Source organism: Ostrea edulis, chromosome 6, assembly GCF_947568905.1.
Source record: "Ostrea edulis chromosome 6, xbOstEdul1.1, whole genome shotgun sequence".
In the NCBI taxonomy this organism is placed as follows: Eukaryota; Metazoa; Mollusca; class Bivalvia; order Ostreida; family Ostreidae; genus Ostrea; species Ostrea edulis.
Window position 1 is genome coordinate 49,612,514 of NC_079169.1, and position 15,138 is coordinate 49,627,651.

Genomic DNA, 15,138 nt, shown 5'->3' on the forward strand with positions numbered 1-15,138 from the left:
AAAAAATAATCTATTCAATATGTCCTGAACTATTTAAGATATAATCTCTCATGTTTTGTGCATAATTTTGGTAAGGTAGTTCATTTCATATCATGAACATTGACCTTGTGACCTTTTAAAAAAACATAACCTATCAAATATATCTGCAATTATTTTAGGTGGGGCTTCCATTATTTGTATAAAGATTTTTTATGACAAGACCTTGTAAAAACGTACACAATGGTGTTTGATCTTTTACCCTAAAATGTTTGACCTATTCTATTCCTTAACTATTTCAGGTAGTGCTTTCACATTTGGTACATATACTCTTTATGACAATAACTTATTATTTCATATAGATTGACCTTGTGACCTTGACGTTGGACTTGCTTTTAGATTTCTAACCTATTCATTATCTCCTAAAGTTCGTGTAGTAGTCTTTCACATTATGTATAGATTTCTTATGGCAAGACATTCAATTTCATAGTATGACCTTTGACCACGTGGCTTTCGAATGTGGCCTTCTTTTTAAGAAAACTAACCTGTTAAATACCTTCGGAACTATTCAATGTAGGTATTTCGTATTTTGAATATATATTGTTTATGTTTATATATTGTTTGCTGTTATCCGCCACACTCAACAATTTTTCAGTTATCTGGTGGCGCCCAGTTTTTTATTGGTGGAAGAGAGAACCCAGATACAATGTACCTGGGAAGAGACCACCGACCTTCCTAAAGTATACTGGGAAATTTCTCACTTAGCGGCGCGATCGAGATTCGAACCCGCGCCGACCAGAGGTGAGAGGCCGTGTGCTCTTCACAAGGTAATGTGATGCAAAAGTATTTGATCTTGTGGTCTTCACCCACTTTCTTAAAATCTTACCTAATGGATGCATGTATCTCCTTCAGTATTTAAGGTAAAGCGTTCATATTTTGTGTACAGATTCTATATGGGAAAACCTTTGTATTCTTCTGTGTTTGACCTTGTGACCTTTACCTCAAAATTTAACTTACTTTCAATGAAATAATCTGACTTATTTAATATATCCTGAACTATTTGAGACAAAGCTTTCATATTTTGTACATAGATTTCTTGCGACAATGCATGTATATCATATCGTGATCTATGACATTGTGCCCTTGGTCCTATCAAGAACAGAAAGACCATGTTAATCATATTGGTGTTTAGGCACCTCTGTGTAATGTAAATTCATTTTCAATTATGTTGTAATCCTATTGGGCTACGCTGAAGCCGGAATATAGAGTCAAATGTTCATAGAGATTGACAAAAATATTTTAAAAACCACAGTCAGGTGAGCGATGTGGCCCATGGGCCTCTTGTTTGAATGAAGCATTATAAAATAGGACAATGACGTACCCGAAATAAAAAAAAATGGTCGTCTCTTTAATGATAGTTTCATTCCGGTCTTCTTGCGACTGTCACCCACTGTTGGAAGTCTGTAATGCCTGTTAGAATGCAATAATGTAATTGAGTTCAGCTACGCCCTATTCTACAGTTAGCTTGCATTTCAGGAACCCGGTATTTGCCTGTGTTCCTAGTAAGAAATATTTCTGAATTTGTGTTGGAAAATCTAACTCAGTCTGAAATTCCAGTTAGAGAATTTCAACCCAGAGGAAAAGTCAACAGACTTTTTCCGATGCTCATAGTAAGTATATTTTTGAATTTTCATTTTTACACATTTGTATGCAATTAAGGTCCCCATGGGTATTGTGAAATACGCTGAAACATGTCCACTGTAATTGCTACATTCAGTATATAGAAAAAAGTATGGAAACAGTACTGATTGGTTGTTTATTGCAAAAGTAAAATCGAATTTTATCATTTTAAAAAGCAGAGCATAAAAAATTAATAAACATAGGTAAAGACTGACTTTCGACATTCGATGGCATCTTAATCAATTGGTGCCTAACATACTGTTTTTTTTTTAATTTGGAAAGTACATCAAAACAGAAAAGAAGTACAAAGTATCTTAATCGCAAAATCATGCGTTAGAGTTGGAAAAGCTGTTTTACAGTGATTAAATGTTAATTTTCAACTTTTGAAGTTTGGGCGCGACACTCAAAACATCTAGATGTAGGATGCTGTTACCTATGTAAAAATAGGAATGCAAAGTTTGAAATACTACAGGTAGTCATTATGCAGCCAAACTAAAATTCTCCACGCCATACCAAGGTAATTAAATACCAATCGGAGAGCAAGAGTGATAACTGTATACCCCTGTTGTTGACTTTGTGATGTAGGCAATGCTAGAATACTGTAAGTATCCGTAGCAATGGACGATCACCGGGATATACTTTGTATCTCTATGCATTAATCGCTAACATTGAATATAGATGAACGATCTATTTCACTTTTCTCTGTTTATTTGTAACACAATTTCCCCTACTGTCAAAGCGTCTACTAAGTCAGGTAAGTGTATGTAGTTTCGGGGTGGGGGTGTTTGTTTGTTTTTGTTTTGTTGGGTTTTTTTTAACAAGAATTTTCGCTGTTTCCGTGTTTATGTAAATCATGAATTTCATCTCTCACCGAGGAATTTGTTTGCTAATAAAAAACACCACTTAGTGGTCCACGAATTACATGACAACGAACCATTATAGTTTTTGCTCTATATATAGCCGACATTGATAGCAACGAAAATTATCGAATTGAAATTAACCTGATGTTATATCAATTTTCCAGTCTAATGAATTGTACGAAAGAGATTTGCATGAGTCCTTGGTGTATGCATTTAAATTACATTTCTAATTTCTATGAAATCAAGTATAGATTTATAATTTTTTTCATACAATGAAAATGTATTTTTTACAACGAATATGCAGATATTTGATGATAATGGTAAGAATGTTCGAAACCTCTTCATCCATATATGATACTTTTGTGTACAATTTGTTTACTAAGTCCATCATTAATACTTCTACCAGAGTGGATGTTTAACACGGTAAATTGTAATCAATACTTCTACCAGAGTGTATACTTAACACGGTGAATTTAATTAATACTTCTACCAGAGTGTATGCTTAACACGGTGAATTGTAATTAATACTTCTACCAGAGTGTATGCTTAACACGGTGAATTGTAATTAATACTTCTACCAGAGTGTATGCTTAACACGGTGAATTGTAATTAATACTTCTACCAGAGTGTATGCTTAACACGGTGAATTGTAATTAATATTTCTACCAGAGTGTATGCTTAACACGGTGAATTGTAATTAATACTTCTACCAGAGTGTATGCTTAACACGGTGAATTGTAATTAATACTTCTACCACAAATAACACAAGGGATTTTCATTGATACTTCTACCACCACAGAGTCCATCACATCTGCTTCGTACTAAAATATTTTATTGAAAATAATCATTAACGGTGAAATAACAACTCAACTTTATGACAAACAAGACAATTTTAGATTCTCCATTTCAACTTCCCATATATATGTATCCATCATCACCTGGATATGGTGTTTATATATTTTAACTGATTCGATACGCAAGAGCTTGTTCTGTGTATGATTAGTTTGTAAATTGAGACAGGCTATTGACAAATAAGATGATGTTACATGGAGTTTCGACAGTCTCGTTGGAAGACAGCATTTTGCAAATTCTATGGTCGTTATAATGATATAGTTTGCCAATAAAACCTATCACTGGGTCAAATGTTGTATATCGATTGTTAGGCCGTCCTTGGCACAGTTACTCCGTTTACTTGATCAAGATATAGACCTCACGTCGGGTGTAACTGGTCGACAGGGGATGTTTACTTCTCTTAAGCACCTGACCCCACCTCTGATATATCCAGGGGTCCGTGTTTGCCCAACTCTTTATTTCGCATTCCTTATAGGAGATATGAGATTGATCACTGTTCATTATCTTCACATTTCGGCATACTGAACACGAGGGATTTTCATTGACCTGTTTTATGTACTGATGTGTATGCCATGAAAGAATATTCAATGAGGCACTGAAAACCGTGTTCTCGACCACATCGCTCTCTGGTCTGCAAACCCATTGTTGATAACGTTGTCACACGGTCTACTCTTACTTATTAGGTTTGTAACTGACTGTCCACGGATATATATTTGATTGATCGACCTCATACACGGCTCGGATTCTCCTCGCCGTCTATCAGATTGATAAACTCAATATGTATCCATAGACTGTCAGATACGAACTTAATAAACGTTTTATTTTCCTGACGACCATTTAAGTAATGAAAAGCTGACATATACAAAACAACCAATAATAACTATATTGAATGTAGGCCTAATGACTTGTATTCTTACATTTTTAGCAATAAATGGTATATCAACATTACATGTGTTTATTTCAGTTCACAAAACAAACAAAAAACATCTGTACCTGTGTCTATAAACAGTTCTAAATGTTGAAATGTACATATTTCATTGGTAACAAAGGCTAGGCAGTGGCTGATATGAAAATTGCGCGGAACTCCCTCTTTCGCCGTTCTTCAGATGAACACAGCCTTGAAACACATGGTGATGTTTTTTTTAATACATCAGTACACCAATACTCTTTCACTATATAAAATTTTCTGTTGAAAGAGGATGACTTTAGATATTTGTTATGCCAAGGTGCCTTGTCTCCAGCGATTTGATTTACCATGCGTTGCATCGACTATACATTGCGTAAGTCAGTGTTCATAAAAGTTACAGCATCATATTTCGTCCAGTTTCACAGTGTACATTTCTTCAGAATTTGCACTGTCACCTCTTTACCGTCAAATAATCTTTAAAAATCTGTGTTCATTGTAAATGGTGGTTGTTTTTTTTTTTTTTCTTTTCTTTTTTTTTCTCTTTTGGCTATTATAAGCGTGTAGCGGTCACCCAACCAGGTGCCCGCCCGCCATTACTTAACTTGCATGATCAAGAGAGAGACTTTCTACCACATCACTAGAAAAGCTATCTCACTAGCGATCAGTACAATTCCCCCCTATTCTGTCCACATACACTATTTAGTTTTTCAAGCGAGTCATGGTTCGAAGCAGACACAACAAATCCGATGTTAAACAAAAGGTCGCAACTCTAATTTACTACTAAAGTAATTCCACTCTCCTGTGATGTCATCAGATTTTGTAAAATCAGTGATTTATCTAGATTTATGCATGAGCGGAACATAAATTTTGTTAGAGTCTTTTCCGATAGTTATTGTAAAAAAACAAATTGTTTTAAAAATTTGTTAGCTTTAACTATAATGAATGGAAATGAATACACCTTTAAAACTTGTATCAGATAAAACTGATGATAGTATGGATTTACCTGCCGACTATTGAAGGCCGGGCATAACAATATACATATAGACTATAGACGGCAGTCAAATGATACGATTTAACAAAAAGCTATATTCTAGTTCGAGAAAAAATAAATATTTATTGTAGGCAACAACATTACATGTATGTGGTCTGCAAATCTATCATCGTCAACATCGTTACATGGTCGGCAAATATGATGTCAACAATGCGTTTTATGGTCTGAAAATCTATAATTGTCAACATCATTATTACTAAGCTAAAGATTGGGAAGGTAACGATCTTATGACAAATACCAAACTGAAACTAGGGTAAACATAGGTCTTCTAGAAAAACTGGTTATGAGACAAGGTGTTTGGGAATAGTATACATTTCATGTTGACCACTTACACCCACCGTAGGTCCTATATATTGATTAGATAAACGGAGTAATAAGAAAGAAAATATGATGAAAATTGATCAATCTCATAAATCTTAAAAAGAATGCGTAATCTAGAGAAAGACAAACACGGAACTCTTAACACACCAGAGGTGGTATCAGGTGCCAAGGAGGACTAAGCATCCCCTGTTGACCGGTCATACATGTAACCGCCATGATCACTATATCTCGATCAAGTAAAGATAGTAATCAGTCATCAAAATCAGTTCTAAAATGCGAGCTACATGTAGCAATTGGTATGAAACACGTCCGATACATGTAGCAATCGACCCCGTGATAGTTCGTATCTGTAAATTAGATCATTATAACAACAATAGGACTTAATTTATAAAATGCTGGCTTTAAATGAGATGTTTGAAACCCCTGTAACACCACCTTATCTTGCAGCAGTAAAATTGGAGTATACGCAGAACAGGTTGTCGGGTATCGAATCAGCTGAGAGACATACATGTAAACACTAATTACAGGAAATAATGGGATATTGCTATTCAAACATGGTGAGCTCACGATGTGGAAACTGGGGTGATCTTGGTTGTCATACAATTCTTTGTTGGTCTAGTGTTGACGTCTATGTTAAAAACTGGACAAATATAAAGTAGATATGGAATAGCCTGTTGTGTCATTTATTTCGAGTTAACTGGGATACATCAAATCGAAATGAATGAAAATGTGATAAAACGTTAATAGATAAAACGTCGTTAATGTATCTAAAGTTCGATTTGTAGGCCACAGCAAGACATTTTCTTCTCATGTAGAAGCTTATGAATAAAGTATGTCTGATGAGAATGCAAAATCAGTTCAATTAATATACCATAAACTTTGGGGAAAAAATATCAAGTATCTTAGTAGCAGGTTTGTGAAATATTCTCATTGTTCGCATCATTTTCACTGATTCTTTAGTGGGTACCATGATCAGAAATTGGAATATGGAGAAAGTTTCTTTGTGAAACATTTTCTATAGATTGTTGAGCAATATTTGTCGTAAAGAATAATAAATAATAATTTTACGCAGAAGTATTAAGTAATTTTGGTCATGAAATGTGTTGCGTAATTTCTTTCAAGAAGAGTGTTAACAAAGCTGTCTATGAATAATTTGAGGTATTGTTTTACCTGAAGAGTGATAAGTTTGTTCTTGCTTTAAGGACTTAATATAGTTTTCACTGATTGTGAAAAATACTGCTCCATGCATGCACTATTTCATTCGATATCTTTTACAAAAATAGTGTTATTAAAGTATTTCATAGGTGTGGGTTTTTGGTGGGTTTTTTATTGTTTTTTTTTTTTTTTTTTGGTTTTTGTTGGACGTTATTATTTTATTTTTGTTGTGCTTTCGCAATAACGAGTTCGTGAACATGAAATGCCCGCATGCACGTACATACATGTGCATAGTGCGGAAACTTGCTTCTTCAGACTTTACACTAGAAATTCACCACACTATTTTCTAGTCACGATACCCACAATACCAATCCATTTTTACGTAATATGGGACATTTGTACATGTATATCGTTCTCATACTTGAATGTAGAAACACCATCTCTAAAATGAATTTTCACCCGATACGGACTATGTCTCATATGAACACATACCGGGTAATAAATACAAAATGTATAAACTTGATATTTCTCAATTTTTTTTTAGAGAATTTAATTAAAATATCACAGAGAGAGAGAGAACGAGAGAGAGAGAGAGAGAGAGAGAGAGAGAGAGAGAGAGAACAAACAGACAGAGACCTAATGATTTATCAATCTTGCAAAAATACATTTCTCTATCGATGATTGATGTTAAGCAGATTTTAAACGAGGTTTTCAGTCCGTGGAGCACCATATCAACGTAAACTCAAATCATTGAAGAAATCTTTGATTATTTGAAGATATCACCAATTCATTCGATACGCACAGCAATTTGATTAAAGATCTTTTTCAAATAATTAATAATATCTACATTTTTGAATAATTGCTCGCATTAATTTAAATGTTTATAGTATTGGTCAGTTTATTGAATTGATATGCGCTATAATTGAATTGTTGCTCTTTTCAAATGAATTGATGATATCCCCAATTGAATTGATGCATGCTACATTTCAATTAAAGAGAGCCACAATTCAATTACTCTGTGCATCAGTTCAATCATTGCGCGCAATAATCTACGTATTCTCGATTGCATTGTAGTACGCATCAATTTAAGTAATGCGTGCAAGGAATTAATTATCTCATTAATTCAATTGATGCGTGCAATACTTCTTTTTGAGAGAAAGAAAGTAAATATCCATTTACAGATACTTCAAATTCAACATTCCTACAATTGAATTAACTATCTCTTTTGTTGAATTGTTGCTCTCTTTATAAAAATTGGTGCACTAATTAATTGTTTATTCAGAATCGTTGTAAATTCTCAAAGATATTTTCAATTGAATTAAAGATATTATAAAATCAATTATACCGAGTTCAAAATTACTAATTGCTGTCATCAATTAACTTAATGTGCGCATCAAATCAGTCATTGCTTTCATCAATCAAACCGATGCGCATACCATTCAATTGTTGTGCGCAATGATTGAGTTAATGCGCGCATCTACTCAAATGATGATAGCAATAATTGATTTGACAAGCGCGGCAATTTAATTATTGTGTTTAATAATTGAATTGATGATCTCTTTAATTATTTCGGTTTAAGTTAATTTGACGCTCTACATCACTCACACTTGTAATATAGCTAGTTTTGCATTAAAAACTGTTCCTGAATGTGCTTTATATTGAAATACGATATGAAAAGCCATTTGAAGATAAAGATACAGAAAACATTTCTGGTCATCTGACAGTGTACTACAGTGCTTTGATGATCTTTTTTCCATATTTGAACACGGCCACTTCTCAGGCACGAGATGAACCTGTACCATGGATTTCAATACTCTTTAACCTTGCATCTATCATGTATCTGTTTGTTCATACATGTAGGTTTAGACTTTTTAGTTCTCATTAATCATTCACCAATATTTCAAGAAACACCGAGTATATCCTGGTTTGGGTCAGTCAGTTTATGCTTTGAGTTAAATACAGAATATATGAATGACCCTGGGGTGGATCCAGGAAGTTTGCAAAGGGGGGGGGGGTCTACCATTAATTTTGATTTTCAAAGAAGAGGGGTCCACCCTCAAAATACATTATTTTTATATGTTCGGACAAAAAAGGGGGTCCTGACCCCCCCCCCCCCCCCCCCGCCCCCCCCCCCCCCCCCATTCTGGATCAGCCACTGTATCCGAAATCCAAACATTAAATTGTCCTAGAACATCTATTTTCTGAGTCATATTACCCTGACCCTCTACAAACAGCATGGCTATAAGATTATGACCTAATTGTTTGCCAAAAGTAGCCTTGATGACAAGCATGACCTCTTAAATTTTATCATCAATATTAATTTATTATTAATGCACTTCCAATGCAACTTTTGTCCTATAACTTTACATTTCTGAAACTTCGGGATCCGATACCTCTAAAAAAAAAAACTTGTCTAAATGACTTGTGTTCAGAGTCATGACATTTCTTTAATTACAGTCAATCCTGTATAATTATCCAAAGTTATTTCATAATAGTATAATGTTATGGATAAGAATCTTTCACTGCACATCCAGAAACATTGACCTTCTCGAATAATTAGTATGCCACTTTTCTAGACACAAGCAACTTTTGCGCCAGTTTTCTAATTCCAAAAGTAACAACAATATGATAAAAAGCCCATAAAAACACCTCTTAAATAAGTAAAGTTTGTCCAATTATTATGAAAACCCTAGGTGCAGATCCTTATAAGACATGAAAGAATGTAAAACTTTTACGACGAATCTATGAGCTACATATAGTCTTCTAGAAAGAGACCGACCAAAATCATGCCTACAGACAAACCTACAGACACACGGACTGACATACAGATATATTGATTCCAATTTACTCCTGAACTTCATTTGCTTGGGAATAACAAACTACAATAGAAATTGTGGCACACAGATTACAATGCTTTTTTCCCCTGATTTCCTAGATGAGCTAGCGTGTCTTGGCATCTGCATTCCCTCTGAATAATCTACAACATTGGAGATATATTGCAATGATAGTTATATACTTCTTTACGTTACTATCTACATGTACTAGGGATGTCAATGAATATTTAGCTATTCGAATATTCTTCGATACCATCGACATTCGACTACTTTTTTTTTACTTGAATAGTCAGTAAAAGCACACGCACTGATGTATGATAATTCAACAATTTAAATACGTGTTTTCCAATGGGTGAAGATACTTAAAATGTCATAACTTTGCATTTGATTTGGGGTAAATAGCGTACAATGCATGTTGTCTTGATTGTCATAATGGATATTTACCTTAGGATCTTCCTTACGATGCTTCTACGGTTAATTGAACTCTAATCCATGGGATTTTAAACCTGGGTGATACTGCTCATGCTGTTATATGAAACAATCAAAACGTTTATCATGGTTATCCAATGCAACGCCTTTATTTGACAAATTTATTTCATGTAAAAATATTCATAATATGTTAAACCTCGATTAAAATTTGAATATGTCTTGAAGTAGCTTGTATTGTGTGTATCTGATTGTTGGTAAAGACACGTAAATACGTGAGTAAGTTATACTTGAAACAAAATATGTATATACATTGTACAAAGGGGCATCAACGTAACAGTGGTTTAAAAAGTTCGAATAATCGAATATAATTCGACTAATGCTATCAAATAATCGACTAAGAAATATATTCCTTTTGATATCCCTATAATTTACAAAAGGTAACTGAACTTCAAACATAGCACAGTTCATATACATGTACATCTATATCACATTAGGTCACACACATACACAAATTGCTGCCACCCTGTGCCTGTGGAGAATGACAAGGGTTGGTGTCCCTTTTCGAGTAAAATGACAAGAACATCGGTAAATCTGATGGATATTCCCTGGACTGTAACCAGTGAACTACTTCATTTGATGAATGACTTCTACAATGTTCAATAATTGTTTAGATTCTGTTGAAATGAAAGTTTTTAGATACATAAGGTATTATTGAGTGACCTTGACTCTCACAAAATGATATTGCAGTGAACCTTTAGGCCTGGTGCTAATTAAATTGAAATTATACGAGCTGAATGTAGATGATATTGTGAATTTCATGACTGACAACATATGATAAAATTATAATTATGTGACAAAAATAACTTTCCTAACAGTTTCTCTACAAGATAAATACGGAGTACCAAAATGCAGTTTATTTATATCAACTCTCATGGCTTGTTACTATACAAGACTGATTTCCAACGGGTTGTGTGTCTTCTATGATTAGGCCTTGGCTACCATAAAAATCATGAGCGATTCTTTTTATTACATGCTTTAACCCAATGTTCCAAATTAAACATTGAATCATTATATTACCTAAATTTTTGTCTTCAAGCCGCAAAACTCAGTACACGTTAACACTATTTCACATAAAACATACTGGTTGATTATTTCAAATATTGAACGTGTATATCATTTCTTTTAAATTCATTCATCTTTATTCATAAGCTGCAATTTGATTTTTGAGGTGCAGGGTGGTGAAGAGAAATCCCAGCAGACACAAAACTTTGTATCAACGTTGAAAAGTAACTGTTGAATTTAGGTCGTGACGTTTAACAACGTTATAAATATCAACGTGGATTCGTCATGAAATTTTCCCACGTTGAAAATTTGTTGGTTTTGCATGTTGAAATAACATTCGTATTTCAATAATTTTATAAATGCTATGATTTTGCAACGTTGTATCCACGTTGAAACAACGTTTCCTGATGACTTTTGTTATACATGTATATCCAATTACAGTGTACGTCATGTTGTTAAAAATAATCATTGAAGTATAATGATGTAGTATTTGTTTACTGTTGTAACAACCTCTGATCTCTCTATATCCCCCTAGCGCTATTTCTACACACACCCCCCACCCCACCCCCTACAAATATATATGTCTCCCTGTCAAATTCCACAAAACTGAGTACAGTATTGTTCAGGACGAAAAAAGTATGTTTCACTTTAAATGAATAAAGACCGAGATGAAGAACTACACTGTACGTACGATAACTCTGGATTCCTACCTACATTTTCAATTCGTATATTTTAAAAAGCTTTGCAATTTTGCTAATGAGATATTGTAATGCGAAGTGGAATTCATTAGTAATTGATTTATACTTTTTATACCTGTGTTGATCAATTAACTGTTCTTAATTGCAACTCTTTTAGATTAGGGGTAGAAAAATCTGTTATTTGAAATCAGACTTTGAAACGTCATATTTTTTTTTAAATAGTCATTGATATAAATAAATGTGATGCATTAATCTTTTTGCGGAATTTTATCAAGAATTGCGCGCCGTAACTGATTTGAGTTATTTATAGAGTTTCTGTCTTTAGATATCATTTTCTTTGAGATAAAAAAAAAAATGCAAAATAATGTATTTATGTTTCAGACACTATTTAATAATAATGGTTCGCGTTTATAACATCAGTCCAGGTGATGAAAAAAAAAATTATAAACCATGTTTAATACTTGGAATATTAAACCAGTTTGCCGGCTGATTTATAACTCACTCACTAACATGCTCTTCTTTCTGACGCCGTCCTTCAAAGCGTGCTCGAGTAGAGTTCAGAGTAAATGGTAAGCAAATTACAATATGTTTTTGACATTCCATTTTGGATAAATATTCCTAGTATCAATAAATGTAATTCTACTATAGTAACATTTAGCATTACGTTCATTTATATTTATAATGATTCGAAGGTGCTAACACCATAGAAGTATGGAATCTTTCCTCAGTAATTTCGACAATAAAGTTATACAACTTTCTTTATTATTCATAATAGAATACCTCTTTCTTCCGGTGAGACGGGATTTTGGTGTGGCACTGCCATACAATTGGGGCATGCTATTGATGTATTTGTGTTTATTTTTTTCCAAAACATTCATGACAATGTCCTTGTTGACTGAGTATTTGATAATTATGATGTATATTTTTGAAAAGAAACAGAGTATTTAGGGTGTTTTATTTCTTTTCTTGTAATAGTTCATTGCCAATTTAAATATATAATAAAGTGAGATTGAACCAAAGTCTTCTCAAGAACCATTGGGTCATGCAGAAAAGTTCAAATTCACAAGGAAGCTTTCTAACATTGTGCAGATTCAAGTTTGTTACATTCATGGTCCTTGGGGGTTAGAGTGGAGCTACAATAGGGAATCAAAGTTTTACATGCGAATATAGGAAAATGCCTTTATAAATTTTCTCAAGAACCACTAGTCCGGGCAAGTTCAAATTTACATGACAGCATTCTGACACAGTGCATATTATTATTATTATACATTTATATAGCGCTTTATCTAATTAAGACAATTACCCTAAAGCACTTTACACGTAACACAATAAAAACAAACTAAAACAAAGAGATTCTTGTTTGTAAAAATCATGGCCCATGGGGTTAAGTTAGGGCCACAATAGGGGATCAAAATTTTACGTGCGAATATAAAAGGGAATTTTTGAATATCGGCCAAGGTGACTCAGGTGAGCAATGTGGCCCATGGGCTCCTTATTTTCATATTTCATTACAAATGTTACATAGGGCGGGGCATTGGTGTCCTGTGGACATATATCTAGTTTAAAATATGCTCAAGAAAGAATAGGAGGAGGGGGGGGGGTGAGAACAAAGAAGATTCGAGTAGAGATGTAATAACTATGTATATACATGTAGAAGTGCATCAAATTTTTTAAACTAATATGTTGGGGAGAAAATGTACAGCAAATGTCATTAAAGTGTCAGAATAAACAATAAATGTAATATATTTGTCATACTGGAAAACACTTTCTATTGTGTTTTCAACGTTAAACAAAAAAGTACAACGTTGTAACAACGTTAAGACTTTAACGTTGAAACAATGTTGTAAATTATTCAACGCCATTATAACTTTCAAATTCAACCAAATTTTAACGTCAACACAACGTCAGACTTCAACGTTTGTTACAACGTTGTCAATTCAACGTCACTGTAATTTGCAAATCCAACCACGATTCAACACCATATCAACGTTGCAATCCATTGTTTCAACGTTGAATGGCCTGCCGGGAAGGTTCTTTTGAAATAAACACAATTAAATCAAAATTTTGAACTCATATTCAACTCAAATGCTGCATTCTTTAAACCAAATTTCGATTGTTGTAATCCAAAAAACTTGGAATGTTTACGAAAAAGTTCCCTGGGTTACGTACTTGGTTGGTTACTACAGGCTTCTCAGAAGATTTAATCGTGCACCACTTACCAAGGTTATTTCCCTGAGAGCATTCATTTCTCACACTTGCGTTTGAGAAAAATGGATCATCTAGAATTATAATACTACATTGTAACTCTCTGCCATATAGGAACCATTGACTTAGTTGGAATACTTCCTTGTAAAGCTTTTTATTGTTCACATTAAACTTAAGAAATTTAACGAAATGATTAACATTTATGATAATGGATGGACATCAAATAGATTTTATTGCAAAAAAATAATTCTTAAAAACCCCTTTAGAGAACAGATCAATACTTTTACATATGCAAAAAATGAAATGTACATACAGTTGAGTAGATATCAACGAGCCATGCAATTAGGTCATTGGTGACCTTGAAAAGGTTAATAAAGAAATGAACATGTATGAGCTTCAGTAAGTTCATCTAAGAAGAAAAATGCAAATGTAAATATTTTAGATTGCGGAAGACTCTCACCTGTTAGTCTAACTTTTGTTTTACGTTCTCTGTCTCTCTTATCTGTTTGTTGTATATATCATTAGCAGTATGTTGAAGATGTCAGCGAATGTTGCTGACATTCAACTGATATCACACTCTGTGTCAGAAATACTTAGCTACCATACCCATTGTACATACATGTGATGCAATTACTGCAAGCGATTTTGAACAAAAACTATTTTCGCCATGTGTTACAATTGGATCTATTTCGTTGTTCTGTAATCATTGTTGTGTCATGTTATCCATGACCAAAAATTGAAAGATAACAGGTGCTTGGCAAAATTTCTTTCATTCACGTAAGGGCTCGATGGAATTAAAATAGGTATAATTTCTATCCTCGCTGAATTGTTGAAATATTATTACATCTGTCGGGCTAAATTATACAAGTGTTCTTGTTTACGAACTCATCTGGAGGCATTGGACTTTCTTCCTGGAGGTTTGTTATTTATTCATAAATTTCCTTAATCTCACGAGATCGTGACAAGGAATTGATTGTGTCTTTAAATATTACCATAAATTACGAATCCTTTTAAACCATTGTAAAGTCCAGACAAGAAACATTTTGCTTGTTGCATATTGGACAAAAGAGCACAGTATGATTTCAATGGAGTGCGGTGAATATTTTAT

General features: G+C 33.7%; 1 protein-coding gene across 1 annotated transcript in view; it reads left to right on the forward strand.

The window, feature by feature from the left end:
- Window positions 1-616: 616 nt before the first annotated feature.
- The window catches only part of LOC125646912 (uncharacterized), a 324,296-nt gene continuing 309,774 nt past the window's right edge, over window positions 617-15,138 (forward strand). The window contains exons 1-2 of the mRNA XM_056139838.1: window positions 617-777; window positions 1,513-1,646. Coding sequence (XP_055995813.1) covers window positions 1,638-1,646 — 9 coding nt within the window. The 5' untranslated portion in view covers window positions 617-777; window positions 1,513-1,637. The remainder of the gene's footprint in view (window positions 778-1,512; window positions 1,647-15,138) is intronic.